The sequence below is a fragment of the Oncorhynchus tshawytscha genome, linkage group LG10 (assembly GCF_018296145.1).
Source record: "Oncorhynchus tshawytscha isolate Ot180627B linkage group LG10, Otsh_v2.0, whole genome shotgun sequence".
In the NCBI taxonomy this organism is placed as follows: domain Eukaryota; kingdom Metazoa; phylum Chordata; class Actinopteri; order Salmoniformes; family Salmonidae; genus Oncorhynchus; species Oncorhynchus tshawytscha.
The window spans coordinates 22,324,766-22,341,580 of record NC_056438.1 but is presented as its reverse complement, the minus strand read 5'-3'; the positions used below and the strand labels follow the sequence as shown (position 1 = coordinate 22,341,580).

Genomic DNA, 16,815 nt, shown 5'->3' with positions numbered 1-16,815 from the left:
ATGATGCAGCCCCCACTATGCTTGACAATATGGAGATTGATACTCAGTAATGTGATGTTTGGGGCAAATCCAATACAAAACACTTTGCATTCAGGACAAAAAGTGAACTGCTTTGCCACATTATTTGCAGTATTACAAACATGATGCATGTTTGTTGCAAACAGGATGTCACGACTTCTGCCGAAGTCGGTTCCTCTCCTTGTTCGGGCAGTGTTCGGCGGTCGACGTCACCGGTCTTCTAGCCATTGCCGATCCATTTTCCATTTGTTTTGTCTTGTTTTCTCACACATCTGATTTTCATTACCTCATTACATGTTGTGTATTTAACCCTCTGCCCCCCCCATGTCTTTGTGTGGAATTGTTTGTTGTAAGTGCTTGTGCACATTGTTGTCTGGTGCGCGATGGGTTTTGTACCCATACATTTTTTTATTCTGGATGCCGGTGGTTTTGAATGTTAAACTGCTCCGGTTATTACCCAGTTCTACTTTCCTGCCACCAGTTACGCACCCCTTACACAGGATGCATGCATGTTTTGGAATATTTTCATTCTGTACAGGCTTCCTTCTTTTCACTCTGTCATTTAGGTTAGTATTGTGGAGTAACTACAATGTAGTTGATCCATCCTCAGTTTTCTCCTATTACAGCCATTAAACTCTGTAACTGTTATAAAGTCACCATTGGCCTCATGGTGAAATCCCTGAGCAGTTTCCTTCCTCTTCGGCAACTGAGTTAGGAACAACGCCTGCATCTTTGCAGTGACTGGGTGTATTGATACATCATCCAAAGTGTAATTAATAACTTCACCATGCTGAAAGGGATATTCAATGTCTGCTTTTTTATATATTTTTTTACCCATCTGCCAATATGTGCCCTTCTTTGCAAGGCATTGGAAAACCTCCCTCGTCTTTGGTTGAATTTGTTTGAAATTCACTGATCGACTGATGGACCTTACAGATAATTGTGAGGTACATAGATGAGGTAGTCATTAAAAAATAAGGTTAAACAATATTCTTGCACAAAGTGAGTCCATGCAACTTTAATTTAAAAAAATGTTTACTCCTAAACTTATTTAGACTTGCCATAAACAAAAATGTAATTCCACTTTGACGTTATGGGGTATTGTGTGTTCTCAATTCATTCAATTTTAAATTCAAGCTGTAACACAACAAAATGTGGAAGAAGTCCAGGGATGTGAATACTTTCTGAAGGCCCTGTAAAGTGTCTTAATAGGGCGTTGGGCCACCACGAGCCGCCAGAACAGTTTCAATGCACCTTGGGATAGATTCTACAAATTTTGGAACTCTATTGGAGGGATGCGGCAACATTCTTCCATGAGAAATTCCATCATTTGGCGTTATGTTGGTGGCGGTGGAAAACGTTATCTCAGGCGGAGCTCCAGAATCTCTTATAAGTGTTCAATTGGGTTGAGATTGGTGACACACCGTTTAAAAAACCCATGCTCCTTTAAGACCCCTCTTTCAAAGTCATTGCAACCTCTTCTAGCCATGGTAGCCAAAATAATGGGCAACTGGGCATTTGTATATATGACCCTAAGCATGATGGGATGTTATTTGCTTTTGTTCGTGATGATCAGACCATCATTTTGCTCGATTCTGCACTGTTTGACCAGTTTAGTCACCTGCTTATTTTGGGTGCATTTCAGCTGAAGCTGTTAGCATATAAAGACGCACAACTTGAAACCCTGTATCCTCCAAACGTCACTGCTATTTACTCATGCGTTTCCTTTATTTTGGCAGTTATCGATAGATAGGTCAACTAATTTCACCTAGAATAGGGGTAGCCTATCAGTAACCACAGCTGTTCCCGAAAGGTGGATGCATAATCATCATATAATTATTACTCTCCTTATTTTCTAGAGAAATGTGTATATATGTAACCTACCAGCTGTGCTTCCTCCACTGTCCCCATACTGGGCTCGAACCAGGGGTCCACTGTCTCTGTCCCCATACTTGGATCGAACCAGGGGTCCACATTCTCTGTCCCCATACTGGGATCGAACCAGGGGTCCACTGTCTCTGTCCCCATACTGGGATCAAAGCCAGGGGTCCACTGTCTCTGTCCCCATACTGGGCCACATTCTCTGTCCCCATACTGGGAACCAGGGGTCCACTGTCTCTGTCCCCATACTGGGATCGGGGGTCCACTCAAACCAGGGGTCCACATTCTCTGTCCCCATACTGGGATCGAACCAGGGGTCCACTGTCTCTGTCCCCATACTGGGCTCGAACCAGGGGTCCACTGTCTCTGTCCCCATACTGGGCTCAAACCAGGGGTCCACTGATTGTGAACACACGTGAAGCCTTACCAATCGGAAAAAATCAGTTCAACCCAAACCACCTGGTAGGAACTTTCTAGAAACCAAAACCTTGCTGAGAACATGGTCTAACAAAGTTAGAAAACAGAACATCCTGAACCTTCTTCACAAAGACTTTATGAGCTGCTACCACCAACATAAGGACATGGTGTAGACTCATAAAGAAACCGTGCCAGTTAGCCATTGAACTAAAGCTAAACTACTACAAGTGTCCTTCCCTTGACCTTTCACAGAGGCAAAAGGGTAATGGTTCCCGGGGCTAGCATTAAGTTTCTAGCTCGTTAGCATTGGAACAGGGCTGGAAGGCTAAACGGAATCACCCTGACAACAACCTCAGGACAGACTGTACACTTTGGCATGTGAGCCTAAATTGCTAAATATTTTGTGGGAACTTGGTATTAAATGTAGTATGGTGGCTAGAAAACAGTATGAATGTAAACCTTTGCATGTGTGCCTTAATTCTCCACGTCTGATAAGTTAAAACTGGGGCGCCACCAAGCCCTCTCCCCTAGAGACAGAGGCGTATACTTCCAATGCATCTGTAAGGCTGGAACTAACAAAGCAAAACAAAATCAACATACATATGTCTTGTTCTATATACATTCTCCAAAGAGCAAGGACCCCAAATTACATAATAGGTTAAAAAGTATGCGCAATATAGTGTGTATAATTCAGAGCTGTTGTATCAGAAATATTGTACACACAAACTAAACCTACCGATACCTCTGGATAAATATAATACGCTTTTTTGGCTGTATAGTCTCAGAATTTGAGTTGAAATGTGTCATTTTCTGACACAGTTCGACAGGTATGTTTGGTAAATGGATAAGGAGCCCATTGTTAGTTTGTACTCTACGGTATCGCTCCACAGCTGCTGTCTCAGTAATGCTTCACAGACAGTTGGGTACATCCCAGACAGTTGCATTGGTGACCTGCCAATAGGTCAAAGGTAGACCTGTTGACATTCTGCAAGTCACCTAATATATTCTCTGATTTTCACCATGTCAAACCAATTTCATAATGCTTGTATCTAAACCAAAGTAGATCATTTTAAGATTGTGCTATACATCAGTTGGTGTCTTATATATGAGGTCCTAAACCTAGCATGAAAGTGCATCCCTGTAGCTGTGTTGGCTAATATAGTCAAAATGTTTGCCTTGGGGTAAGTTGAGCCAATGGCCGTGGGTTTAGTTGAGACTAGGGTTGCAAAGGGTCGGAAACTTTCTGGTAAATTTCCTGAATTTTTCATGGAAATTTAAGCTCTGGAATTTTGCTTAAATTCATCCAAAAAGTTAGCTTATTACAGTGAACCTTTTTTGTGGGATACACACAAAGCAAGTATAGGTTTTGTGGCATATTTTGGTTAAACTATCCCCAATTCAATGGAATTGCAACCCTCCGCATGCAAAGTGCATTCTTCCATCACCTGTACAGCTGATTCTCTAGATCTTGCACACTAATGAGATGCTATTGAGCCCACACTACTACACTGTCTGAGCCAAGGACTGCATGCTTTCTGGTAAGTTTTGATTACAATACTGGGTGGGGTGAATATATTTTATGTCATACATCATTTTTTGTTAACTAGCTTAAACCCACATGGTAGTTAACTAACTAGCGCTCACAACAAGCAACAAAAGTCCCTCTACTTCTATTCGAGGTGAAAATGATGACGCAGACACCTCATCTATCGCAACAGCTCATGGTCCTCCAGGAATCTGAAGGTTTTTTTGACTCAATGGAGGAACATAGTCAGAGAAATGCCGATGAATGTCTTGCTTGAGCTGTGTATGCAACTGGTTTACCTCTGATGCTCACAGGCAATGTGTATTGGAAGAGATTTCTGAATGTTCTTCGCCCAGCATACACCCCTCCAACCAGACATGCTTCATCTACTCATTTGCTGGATGCAGAGTTCAACAGAGTTCAAGTGAAGGTCAAACAAATCCTAGAGAAAGCAGACTGTATTGCAATCATCTCTGATGGGTGATTGAATGTTTGTGGGCAAGGATTAATTAACCACATCTTCACCCCTCAACCAGTATCCTACAAGAGCACAGACAGAAGATACAATATACACACTGGTCTGTACATTGCAGATGAGCTGAAGGCAGTCATCAATGACCTTGTACCACAGAAGGTATTTGCACTGGTGACGGACATTGTTGCGAACATGAAGACTGCTTGGTCTAAAGTGGAGGAGTCCTATCCTCACATCAACCCCATTGGCTGTGCTGCCCATGCATTGAATCTGCTCCTCAAGGACATCATGGCACTGAAAACAATAGATACACTCTACAAGAGAGCCAAGGAAATGGTTAGGTATGTGAAGGGTCATCAAGTTATAGCAGCAATCTACCTCACCAAGCAAAGTGAGAAGAATAAGAGCACCACATTGAAGCTTCCCAGAAACATCTGTTGGGGTGGTGTTGTCATGATGTTTGACAGTGTCCTGGAGGGTGAGTCTCCAAGAGAGAGTGGTTAGCAGCCTGAAACTCCTGAAACCTATAGCAGTAGCCATTGCATGGATTGAAGGAGACCATGCCATCCTGTCTGATGTTCAGGCTCTGCTTGCAGATGTAAGAGAAGAAATCCATACTGCCCTGCCCACTTCTCTGTTGCGCCAAGCAGAGGAAACTGCCATTCTGAAATGCATCAAAAAGCATGAAGACTTCTGCCTGAAGCCCATTCACGCCACAGCGTACATGTTGGACCCCAAGTATGCTGGCAAGAGCATCCTGTCTGGTGTAGAGTTCAACCAGGTCTATGGTGTCATCACTACCGCATCTTGCCACCTTGGCCTGGATGAGGGCAAAGTTCTTAGGAGTCTGGCGAAGTACACTTCCAAGCAAGGGCTTTGGGATGGAGATGCAATATGGCAGTTGTGCCAACATATCTCATCAGCCATCTGGTGGAAGGGACTTTGTGGATCTGGGGCTCTTTCCCCTGTTGCCTCCATCCTCCAAATCCCACCAACATCAGCCGCCTCAGAGCGCAACTGGTCCTTGTTTGGGGACACACGCACCAAAGCACGCAACAGGCTGACCAATACAAGGGTTGAAAAATTGGTGGTCATCCTTGCAAATTTGAGGCTTTTTGAGCCTGACAACGAGCCATCCTCAACAAGGTTGAAAAGTGACAGCAAAGATGAGGCCTCAGTCTGATGTTCAAGAGGTGGACATTGAGGATGTCCTGGGAGAAGACATGGAAGCCTGAGAGGAAGACAACCACAGCTTTAGTTTCTTGACTATCATTTTACAGATGTATGTTAAATGTTTTTAGGAGATGCGATGGATCATTGGGAATCATTCAATATTCCCTTTCTTTTGTTGTTCAGTGAAATCATCCCATGTGAAGTCAACTCATTTAATTAAAGTTAAATTCATAACCACATTTTGTTTTCTCTATTGGAAGAATTTAATCATTTGAAATGGTCTACTTATGATAAAGAAACATTTTAATGTTCGTCTCCTTATATGGTAAATATATCCAATGCAAAAAACATCTACATTTTAAATGGTATTAATATTAATTCCCGTATTTTCCTGTTAATTCCCACGGAAAGTTTCCACCTCTGAATATTCCCCAAAATGTGCAACCCTAGTTGAGACTATGGCAATGGGGTTAGTTGAGCAAAATGAAGTGTTTTCTTCCCAGGCGTAATCACTAAGATATGAGGTAACAAAAGGCATGTTTGGTAAATGGATAAGGATCCCACCGTTCCTTTGTACTCTCTACAGTAATGTTTCACAGACAGTTGACATTGGTGACTTGCCAATAGGTCAAAGGTAGACCTGTTGACATTCTGCAAGTCACCTTTATATAGTCTATTCAGGCATTTTGAAAGAACTGTTTCAGGTAAGCTGTTTGGAAATCTTTTTTTCATTCGAGACAAACAGGACTTTATGTGCCTACAGGTTTTTCTTCTTCAATCGACAGTACCCACCTAGCCAGTAGGCTTATGTGTATGACAAAACTACATTGGTTATATTTTAGGAATATTCAATTCTGTTCTGTTTTTTGCTGGTTTAAACTGTTTATTTTCTCTTCAATGTTGTTCAGAGGTTACTGCAATGACATGGTGTTGCCACCTAGTGGATATAGATGGTCAATAACCCTGTGGTTAGGAACCGTATGGTCGAGAAGACCAATAATCCAACTATTGACGTACCTAGTGGATATAGATGGTCAATAACCCTGGGGTTAGGAACCGTATGGTCGAAGACCAATAATCCAACTATTGACGTACCTAGTGGATATAGATGGTCAATAACCCTGGGGTTAGGAACCGTATGGTCGAGAAGACCAATAATCCAACTATTGACATACCTAGTGGATATAGATGGTCAATAACCCTGGGGTTAGGAACCGTATGGTCGAAGACCAATAATCCAACTATTGACGTACCTAGTGGATATAGATGGTCAATAACCCTGGGGTTAGGAACCGTATGGTCGAGAAGACCAATAATCCAACTATTGACGTAAATGCGTGTCTGGATGAGGGATGAATCATTGAATTGAACACAATACATTTTAATGACGAGTGGTTGCTACACATTTCTGGAGGATGCAGTGAATTAAATGTTTTACTGCTTGATAATTGGGTATATTAAATGAACTGGTATTTTAATCATCCGTACGAAATACAGCTCTGGTACCTTTAGGCAGCCAATACAAAACACAAAAACATCACATCAGAAATGAAGTACAAGAGCACATACAACAATTTGACCCTTTGCTCTCATTGTTTTGTCACATTGTACAGTACATTGAGGGCTCAATCAAAATTCATACAAATCAACAAAGGCAACTTTTTTTTTTGTTCTAGTTCTGAGAGACCTAGTTGGAGCTGAGGACGGATGGCCCTCAAGACTACGGGAAAGCGAAATGAATCATTTTAAATGGGAAGTTTCTACTGTATTAGCTGTCATTAGGCTGTACATCTTGTTCTCTCCTACAACCACATATAGCCACTTGTCTCTGGCAGCCAAACACAAAGACATTACTGATGGGACTGGAGGCTCTACTAGGAGTAATGACCAGCTGAGCTACGACCTAACGCAGAGCAGGTGGCCAGCAAATGTGTGCGTGTGTAAGACAAGGAAAACAGCATAACAACAGCATGTGAAAGAAACAGCAGCTGGGGTAGGTCAAGTCTTAAAATCTGTGCTGCGCCGCTTCAGCTTCTCTGGGTTGTTAGAGGCCATGTGAGAGAAGTCCCTGAAGATGTCCTGGTACGTTTCATCACCTGAGGAAAACAAGACATGAGAAGAACATTAACAATTTACGTTCACCAAATGGCTGTACATTTCTGTCCTCAAAAACGCCCCCTTTTCTCTCCCTCAATGTATCCCAATTACTACTATAAGCAGACACGCACACGCCGTTTACCTGTAGCACTGCTAAGCAGGGGCATCAGGGGACACACTGTGCAAGCAGTGCAGAACAGGCGGTCGCCTCATTGGACAAACACAAAAGGCTCACACGACAACAATGAAGCAGTGCACATCAGAGTGACAGACAAGTTGAGCATCTCAGAGCACATGACATGGGAATCACAGCACTACTCCTCCTGAGCCAGACAGATTATTTGAGTCAAACCAGGAAATAGGACTATTAGAAACTGTGAAATAATGTGTCAGTACTGGAGTAAATAACTGACTTGGCTGACAGTTTGGCCATGGGGGAATAGATGGTACACGTTCTTTCTCATACAAAACACAGCACAGTAAGGTTGAAGCTCTCCACATTGAGTCCACTGTTCCCTTTCTGGCCCAAATCTGTTGTGCCGGCTAGGCCCACTGGCTAGGGTTTAGACCAGTGCTTCCCAAATGTTTAAGCATTGTTCATTGTGGATTGTCCTAATGGCAGCCTAAGACCGGCCACAACCCAACCCTCTAGTGGACCAGGAGCCGTTTGGAAAACACTCAACTTCAAATGGACAGAGTGCCTCATTCCGGTCTATACAGCTTCATGTTCTCAGTATCATTGGTGTTATTGTCGAGCAAAAGCAATGCTAAACAGTGGCAGCGTGCGTACACAACTGAAACAGGTTGAACACGACAATAACCGCTTAGGTGTGACAAACGAGGAACTGGTTTGAAAAAGTTAAAATAAGCCTGGGGATTGGGCAAACAGTGTAATGGGGAAAACCCTCAAGTGTAAAAAAAAAAAAAAAAAAAAAGCATTTGGTGTTAGAGTGAGCTTATGACAATGACACACAGCAGACTAAATTAGACTGCGCAAGGTGCATAAAATGTACATGGAGAGACATACTGTACATCAACTGCACCCAAACAATCTGATTCCTGCTTTTTCAGGCAGCATACTGTGTAATCATACAATACATGCATACATAGGACCACATACACTGTAATACATAGAAGTATAAATCAGTGGGGGCTGGTGAGTGGAGCTATTAGGAGGACGGACTCATTGTAATGGCTGGAATGGAATTTTGGAACGGTATCAAACATACGGAAACCTCGTTTCACTCCGTTCCATTGATTCCATTCCAGCCATTACAATGAGTCCGTCCTCCTCTAGCTCCCCCCACCAGCCTCCACTGATATAAATAGATGTTAAACATGACCATTGCCCAGTGTTATCATACGGTGATCTACACAGAGCCAACGTGGGCTGTACAGTGCGTTCATTCACTGTACATCGAAGTGCAACGTGGACTCACATGTCATTACATAAACACCCTCTTCTTCTACAGTATGTCCTCTCATTTCACCTTTAGAATTATATATCCAAAATGGCCACCTCTTCCCACAGAAAGACGACAGTATAGAAGCTGCTTGTTCATACATTTACCCTGTATTCTAGTGTATCCTTCTAATCAAACTTCATTTAGTCTACTCTCTCTACTGAGGTACAGCAAATCGTCCACAGCCAGTAACAATTCTCAGTTTCAAGAACCTTCCACATATACGTTCTGAAGAACGTTCCCCTGACCTCTTTGTTAAAATTGTATTCTGAGAATGTTCTTTCTGAAAACACTCTTACAAGGGTCTAGCAACGATTCCAGAAAATCTATCAGAACATATCATGCTCGACTTTAAAACGTTCTAACAATGTTTCAGAGTTCAGAGAACAATCTCAACTTGAATGTTACTGTCTAGTCCCAATGTATTGGGGTTCTGGGAACATGTCTAGTTAGCCGAGTAGCCTATGCACCTCAGCAGTACCCCTTTTCCTTCCTCTGTCGTCTCCATCAAGTATGATACAAGTCCCCCTCTCTCTACTCATTCTGCCCTCCGCCCAGTGCCCATCCACTCAGTTGGTTCTTCAAGGCCTGAAGTCCCTTCCTTGTTTGGCCTATCCCACTCCCTGTCCCGCCCACTCCCTGTCCCATTGAGTGACCTGGTTGGCCAAAGGCTCCGTCCATCTCCCGCATCTCCTTGTTCATCTTGGCGATTCGCAGCCTGTTATGGGGATAGTAGAAGGATGGTGAGGAAATTCTGCTGTATCAATCAATCAATCAATCAATCTAGTGTCAACAAATCAACTAATACTCACAGGGTGACGATGTCAGCGTTGGCGGTCTCCACGGCAATAGTGATGGGATCTTTCTGGGTGTGGTCTCTGGCGTTGTAGTCCGCCCCTCTCTTCAGGAACAGACACACCAGCCTGGGAGATAGAGACCAGGTTAGTGTGTGCGTGTGTGTGTGTGTGTGTGTATGCTTATGCATGTGTCTGTCCTACCCAGTGTGTCCCAGTATAGTGGCGTGGTGTAGGGGTCCTCTCCCATTGCTGTCTGCTGTGTTGACATTGGCACCGTTCTGCAGCAGGAACTCACACGCTGCCAAGGAGTTCTGGAGAGACAGTGGCCAGAGTATAGGTAAGAATTCGCACAAACCAGCGTCTCCCTCTTCTGAACGTAGACACACACCCACTCATGTCCTCGCCACAGTGATCTCTCGCTCACTCACCGCGGTGACGGCTTGTATGAGTGGGGTGCTGGACTCCTCGACTGTGTTGACCCAGTTGACGTCAGCTCCGTGGGCCAGGGCGTCGGCCATGACAGGGAAATGCTGCAGCGCTGCAGACCGATATAACAATGCCCCGGGATGAAGACCAGACAGGTCCTCCTCTTCATCATCTTCTCCATCTGGGTATGGAGGGATGACAAGGGGGTTTAATGTGCTTTTTAGTTTGTTTTGTCTGTTTTGGTGTGTGTGTGGGAAAAAAGTATGAAAATGTATGCACTCACTACTGTAAGTCGCTCTGGATAAGAGCATCTGCTAAATGACTCAAATGTAAATGTGTGTGTGTCACCTTTGTGAATGACTGTATTGTTCTTTTGAAGAAGATCACTCTGGTTGAGCCCTGAGGGAGAGACAGAGGAGACAGAGAGAGAGAAGACAGAGCGATCGAGAGAGAGAAGACAGAACGAGAGAGAGGAGACAGAGACAGAAGAGACAGAGAGAGGAGAGAGAGGAGTCAGGGAGGAGACAGAGATCGAGAGGGAAGAGAGAGATCAAGAGGAGACAAAGAGAGAGAGAGACAGAGATTCAGAATCGCAGCAGGCCACCATATTAGTGGTTTATCGTGCTGATTATAACAATAGACACAGGGTATGTACCACAGCTTACTGCTGTGTCACCAAGTTCACAGATGATTTCTGTGTGTATGTAGGTACTAGCGTGCATACAGCAAGGCTGAACAATGTGGAAATATTTCATTCACTCCTATCTTGGTAACTTGTAGAATGCCATCTATCCTGCTAAAAATCCCTTGGACAGACACAAATAACCCACAGCACCTGCACTCTTTACATTCCTGACCTGTACACACAGGTGTACTGTTTTAGGACTTCAAAAACTTCAACACCTACCAGTCCATCAGTAGACTGCAGGCAGAAACATATCTGTACAGAATGAGTTGCATACCTGATCTGCTAAAAGAACTCTGTAGGCCAGCCCGGTACAGCTCGGCTTGGCCCTAGTGTGTAAATCAGACAAGCGTGTATGTTCCGTCCAGTACCTGGGAGTCGTGGCAGGGTGGCCCGATTGGGTTTGGGTTTGAGTGGTGGTCGTGAGCCGGCTGGCCTCTCCTGGGTGTTTGCTCGGTTCCTCCGGGCGCTGGAGCGCCGCAGTGGAATGTTCCGACCCGTCTCTGGGAGCTTCTGGATAAACTTCTTCTCCACAAACTTAGAACGAATCCACGACTCCTTATCACCCCTGAGACAGAGACACAGAGAATAAGAAAGAGAAAAATTACATTAACAAAGTGTCAGGTCCTTCTGCTTAAAAGCATTTTTATTTATAGAAAAAAAATAGAATCAAAATGCACATTATGAAACCATATGACACAGCAGGTAAATTCAGTTCAATTCAAACTTGACAAACCAGGCCTGACTGTACTACTATTTGACAACACAGTTGACTGCATGCACACTACTGTACATCCTGAACGAACACACACACACACACACAGACAAAACCATGCAACTGCACAGCACATTTCCGGGGGACAGTTTAGTTTACAACACAAACCACAGCCGTCGTGTACCTGTGCAACTTCCTGTCTGGGGTGCAGCAAAAGGAGAGGAAAAGAGGAAGCCAGATCGTTGAACCGATGAAAGCGTTTGATTAAAGATTTGAGCAGAACTAATATCGTCAAATTGTGTAAAGAAAAAGATTTGCCTGCATTTAGCAGTATGCATGTGTAGTGTAATACGAAGAAAAGTTCAAATCTCCCTGTAGTTTCAAGTTATGACACCAGAGGGGGATGAAGAGGCCATTTCTATCTGCAACATTGAACAAGCACCTGGTATAACAGTCAAAGGGTTGGACACCTACTCATTCCAGGGTTTTTCTTCATTTTTTACTATTTTCTACATTGTAGAATAACAGTGAAGACATCACAACTATGAAATAGCACATATTGAATCATGTAGTAACCAAAAAAAAACTGTTAAACAAATCTAAATATATTTTATATTTGAGATTCTTCAAAGTAGCAACCCTTTGCCTTGACGAAAGCTTTGCACACTCAAACTTTTGACTGGTACTGTATATAAACTACTCTGTATACAAAATAATCATGTCCGGTCTGTACAATATATTTATATCTGAACGTTCTGTTCCGCTATACTTTATAAACATTTAAATCAAATCACACTGTAATGCTGGGAAATCTTTAATGTCCGAGTGAGATTTAACATGTCGTTGACGGGTTATGACTCAGGACCCGAGGAATGAAGATGAGGGTTTATACCTTGGACTGGATGGGTGGGGTTTCTTGATGGTGATCTCATCAATCCGCGCCTCGTAGATCCTGTTGATGGCTGTGTTGCCCAACTCACACATCAACTACAGCACACAGAGAGAGAGAGAGAGGGTGGACATAATTACTTACTTTTAAAAAAATGGTGCAATATGCAGGAATTTCCTGGTTGCAAAAATGTTAATTGTTTGCCTAATTTCAGTTTGCGTGACAAAACAAGCACGTGACTCATTCATTGTACCGTCTGTTTGAAGCTGTTGTATAAAACTGAAAATAAAAGATGCAAAAATGAAACTTAAGACCGGGAAGCATAGGAATAGCACACATAGAACATATCTACTGCTTCTTAGAATTGCTTTCAATGAGAATGACATATCTATTACTCACATTTCTATGTGCTTTTGGTCAGGTCACCAAAAAAGTATGTATTGCAGCTTTAAGAATTGTCTTTACATTGTATGAAAAAAAGCTATGAATTAAGAAAATATTTTCTTCAAGAAAGCCATATCTGCTTAGAGCATGTACATAGTCTTACCCTGACCAGCTCTGGTTCCCAGGAGTCCAGGGTGAGGGAGCGTACTTTGGAGAAGTGGACACCCAGACTCCTGTCAGCAGGACACCGAGAAGAAGAGAGTTAGTTACATATTAATGTGTGTGTATATGTGTGTGTGTATATCCTACCTGTGTATCCCAGAACAGACGATACAGAGGGTGATCCCCAGGTTAATAGAGGCCCAGTCCGGACCAGGCTCTCCACAGTCGCAGCACTGCTTGTTTCCCGGGATGCCCTGGACCTGATCCAGAGCCTCGCGGCCCCCCGTCTTCTCCTGATCCCCAAACACCCCTCCTCCTGGGCTGCCCGACACTGAGCTGCAACGCTCCCTCTGTGTGTGTGTGTGTGTGTGTGTGTGAGAGAGAGAGTGGGGGAGAACGAGAGAGCGAAAGAGCGGGGGAGAACGAGACAAAGAGAGAGAGTTTCTTTGGAAAAGTAGTTCAATGCATCCAAACTACTTTGTGTTAAATGACAATTAGGCAGGGCTGTTGACAAATATTTTATGTTAGCAACAAAAGTAGTTCCAGTCGTTAGCTATACCGCTACATAGCAAAAATATCAATAAATACTGAAACCACTACCTAGATTTGAATTTAGTTTAACTACAACCAAGCTACTGCAAAATGTAGTCACATTACTAGTTGAACTACATGTAGTTACATTACTAGTTGAACTACATGTAGTCACTACTCCCCAACACAGAGTGAATAAGGTGTGTGTGTTCTCACTGGGCTGTGTGGGTCTTCTCTGCGTTCCTGGAAGGCTGAGGCTATGCTGTTCTGGACAGCACTGATCCAGCCCTGTTGCTGACGCTCTGAGTCCGCCTGTAACAGACAGCTCCTACACACACACACACACACACACCCAAAAGTAACATCAATGGCAACATCAGCACACACAGACAAACTGCATTTACACAGACAGTACACTCACTTGGACGGTGAGACCACCTCAAAGCAGAATCGTCTCTCATTGTCAGCGCAGACCTTCACTGTGCACAGACGCAGGTCCTCCATCACCACGGTGGGCTGCTCCTGAGAGAGGGAATAGGACACAGGCTGTGAAAGTGTGTGTGTTTTTTATTCTCTTTGTGTCTGCATGGATTGCTATTAAAAATGCATTGAAAAGTAAAGCAGTGGCTTTCAAAAATTCACCTTGAATTTCTTCTGATAGACCAGTTGATTTTTCTGGATAGAGAACCAGCGCCTACAGTCGTCAGACAGGAGATCAAAAGGAGATGAGAATGCATTATTCAATCACCTTCCTAGGCTGAACCATTAAAAACCTCTCTGGGCACAAAACAACTAGAGCTGAAGAGGGCCAAATAATGGGTGGAAAGAAAAGACAGTGAATATATATATATATATATATATAAAAAAATAAAAGAAAGACACAGGCACAGAGACAGACAGACGAGACACACAGAGAGAGACAGACATTAAGCCCCACCCTCTTCAACATGTATATCAACGAATTGGCGAGGGCACTAGAACAGTCTGAAGCATCTAAAGTCAAATGTCTATTGTTTGCTGATGATCTGATGCTTCTGTCCCCAACCAAGGAGGGCCTACAGCAGCACCTAGATCTTCTGCACAGATTCTGTCAAACCTGACCTGGGCCCTGACAGTAAATCTCAGTAAGACAAAAATAATGGTGTTCCAAAAAAGGTCCAGTTGCCAGGACCACAAATACAAATTCCATCTAGACACCATTGCCCTAGAGCACAAAAAAAACTACACATACCTCAGCCTAAACATCAGCGCCACAGGTAACTTCCACAAAGCTGTGAATGAGCTGAGACAAGGCAAGAAGGGCCTTCTACGCCATCAAAAGGAACATAAAATTCTACATACCAATTAGGATCTGGCAAAAAAATACTTAATCAGTTATAGAACACATTTTCCATTACGGTTGTAAGGTCTGGGGTTCCCTCACCAACCAAGACAAACACCAAATTGAGACTCTAGATGCAGAATAATGCTAAAATATCCTCTGTGTACAATGGAAAACACCAAATAATGCACGAGAAGCAGAATTAGTCTGATACCTGCTAATTATCAAAATCCAGAAAAGAGACGTTAAATTATACAACCACCTAAAAGGAAGTGATTCCCAAACCTTCCAAAACAAAGCCATCACCTAGAGAAGGATGAACCTGGAGAAGAGTCCCCTAAGCAAGCTGGTCCTGGGGCTCTATTCACAAACACAAACAGACCCCACAGAGCTCCAGTACAGCAACACAATTAGACCCAACCAAATCATGAGAAAACAAAAAGAGAATTACTTGACACATAGGAAAGAATTAACAAAAAAATCTGAGCAAACTAGAATGCTATTTGGCCCTAAACAGAGAATACAGTGGCAGAATACCTGACTACTGTGACTGACCAGTGAGCATAGCCTTGCTATTGAGAAAGGCTGCCGTAGGCAGACCAGGCTCCCAAGAGAAGACAGGCTATGTGCACACTGCCCACAAAATGGAGGTAGAAACTGAGCTGCACTTCCTAACCTCCTGCCAAATGTGTGACCATATTAGAGACACATATTTCCCTCAGATTACACAGATCCACAAAGAATTCGAAAACAAATCAAATTTTGGGTGAAAGTGTGTCATCACAGCTGTAAGATGTGTGACCTTTTGCCACAAGAAAAGGTCAACCAGTGAAGAACAAACACCATTGTAAATAGACCCCATATTTATGTTTATTTATATTCCCTTTTGTACTTTAACTACTTGCACATCGTTACAACACTGTATATAGACATAATGACATTTGAAATGTCTTAATTCTTTTGGAACTTCTGTGAGTGTAATGTTCACTGAACATTTTTATTGTTTATTATCTACTTCACTTACTTTGGCAACGTAAACATGTTTCCCATGGAAATAATGCCCTTGAATTGATAAGAGTGAGAGAGAGAGTCTGGATTCATAATACAAAGTCAAATCATGACCATGAGGTCAGTGGTCTTCAGGTTGGGAAGTCAGAGCTCTAGAAAGAGGCCCGAGTTCCCGAGTTGGAATTCCAAGTCCGAGTTCCCAGCTGTTTTGAACGTGGCAAGTGATGGCGAGAGCAAGAGAAGAGAGAAGAGAGAGGAGAGAAGAGAGAGAGAGGAGAGAGAAGAGAGAGAGAGAGAGAAGAGAAGAGAGAGAGAGAGAGAAGAGAGAGAAGAGAAGAGAGAGGAGAGAGAGAGAGAGAGATAAAGCGAAAGAGGGGGAGAACAACATACAGCACAGAAACAGAGGAAGAGAGAGGGAAAGAGAAATCGAAAGGTAACATACCTGCTCCAGGTCTTGAAGGCATTGCTAGCTCTCTTATACAGGTAGCCTTCCATGGCGATACCATTGGGTGCATCAGCACAGAAATCCATTAAGGAGTTATCATACGAGACATCCTACCAACACATCACAAACATATACATGACTGTAGGGAAGGGATGTTAGTATCAGGACGTAAATATTATTTTAATGCAGTGATACCAGTTGATCCCAAGCTACGTTTGAAAGAAAATTATGTCCTAAGGTCTTCCTGTCTACATGGCATTCGGAAAGTATTCAGACCCCTTGATTCTTTCCACATTTTGTTACAGCCTTATTCTAAAAATGATTTTACATTTTTGGCCCTCAATCTACACACAATACCCCACAATGACTAAGTGAAAACAGGTTGTAGGAAACGTTTTAAGTA

At 43.1% G+C, this 16,815-nt stretch overlaps 2 protein-coding genes across 12 annotated transcripts in view; one reads left to right on the top strand and one right to left on the bottom strand.

Moving 5' to 3' along the window:
- The window catches only part of slc16a13 (solute carrier family 16 member 13), a 48,121-nt gene extending 47,548 nt beyond the window's left edge, over positions 1-573 (top strand). For 7 of the 10 annotated variants that reach the window (XM_024434670.2, XM_024434666.2, XM_024434668.2 and 4 more), the window contains one exon: positions 165-572. The gene's annotated coding sequence lies outside the window, so the exon portion shown is untranslated. Of the gene's footprint in view, positions 1-164 lie in introns of all 10 variants that reach the window. The other 3 variants (XM_024434663.2, XM_024434665.2, XM_042328355.1) reach the window with 1 other exon arrangement.
- A 6,281-nt stretch (positions 574-6,854) lies between these two features.
- acap1 (ArfGAP with coiled-coil, ankyrin repeat and PH domains 1) overlaps positions 6,855-16,815 on the bottom strand; it is a 37,578-nt gene continuing 27,617 nt past the window's right edge. For both annotated transcript variants that reach the window (XM_042328341.1, XM_042328340.1), the window contains exons 10-23: positions 16,410-16,522; positions 14,281-14,332; positions 14,060-14,160; positions 13,855-13,966; positions 13,255-13,457; positions 13,109-13,178; positions 12,565-12,659; positions 11,329-11,525; positions 10,621-10,671; positions 10,275-10,453; positions 10,048-10,157; positions 9,862-9,972; positions 9,706-9,767; positions 6,855-7,585 (exon numbers count right to left, since the gene is read on the bottom strand). In XM_042328341.1, coding sequence (XP_042184275.1) covers positions 7,488-7,585; positions 9,706-9,767; positions 9,862-9,972; positions 10,048-10,157; positions 10,275-10,453; positions 10,621-10,671; positions 11,329-11,525; positions 12,565-12,659; positions 13,109-13,178; positions 13,255-13,457; positions 13,855-13,966; positions 14,060-14,160; positions 14,281-14,332; positions 16,410-16,522 — 1,554 coding nt within the window. In that variant the 3' untranslated portion in view covers positions 6,855-7,487. The remainder of the gene's footprint in view (positions 7,586-9,705; positions 9,768-9,861; positions 9,973-10,047; positions 10,158-10,274; positions 10,454-10,620; positions 10,672-11,328; positions 11,526-12,564; positions 12,660-13,108; positions 13,179-13,254; positions 13,458-13,854; positions 13,967-14,059; positions 14,161-14,280; positions 14,333-16,409; positions 16,523-16,815) is intronic.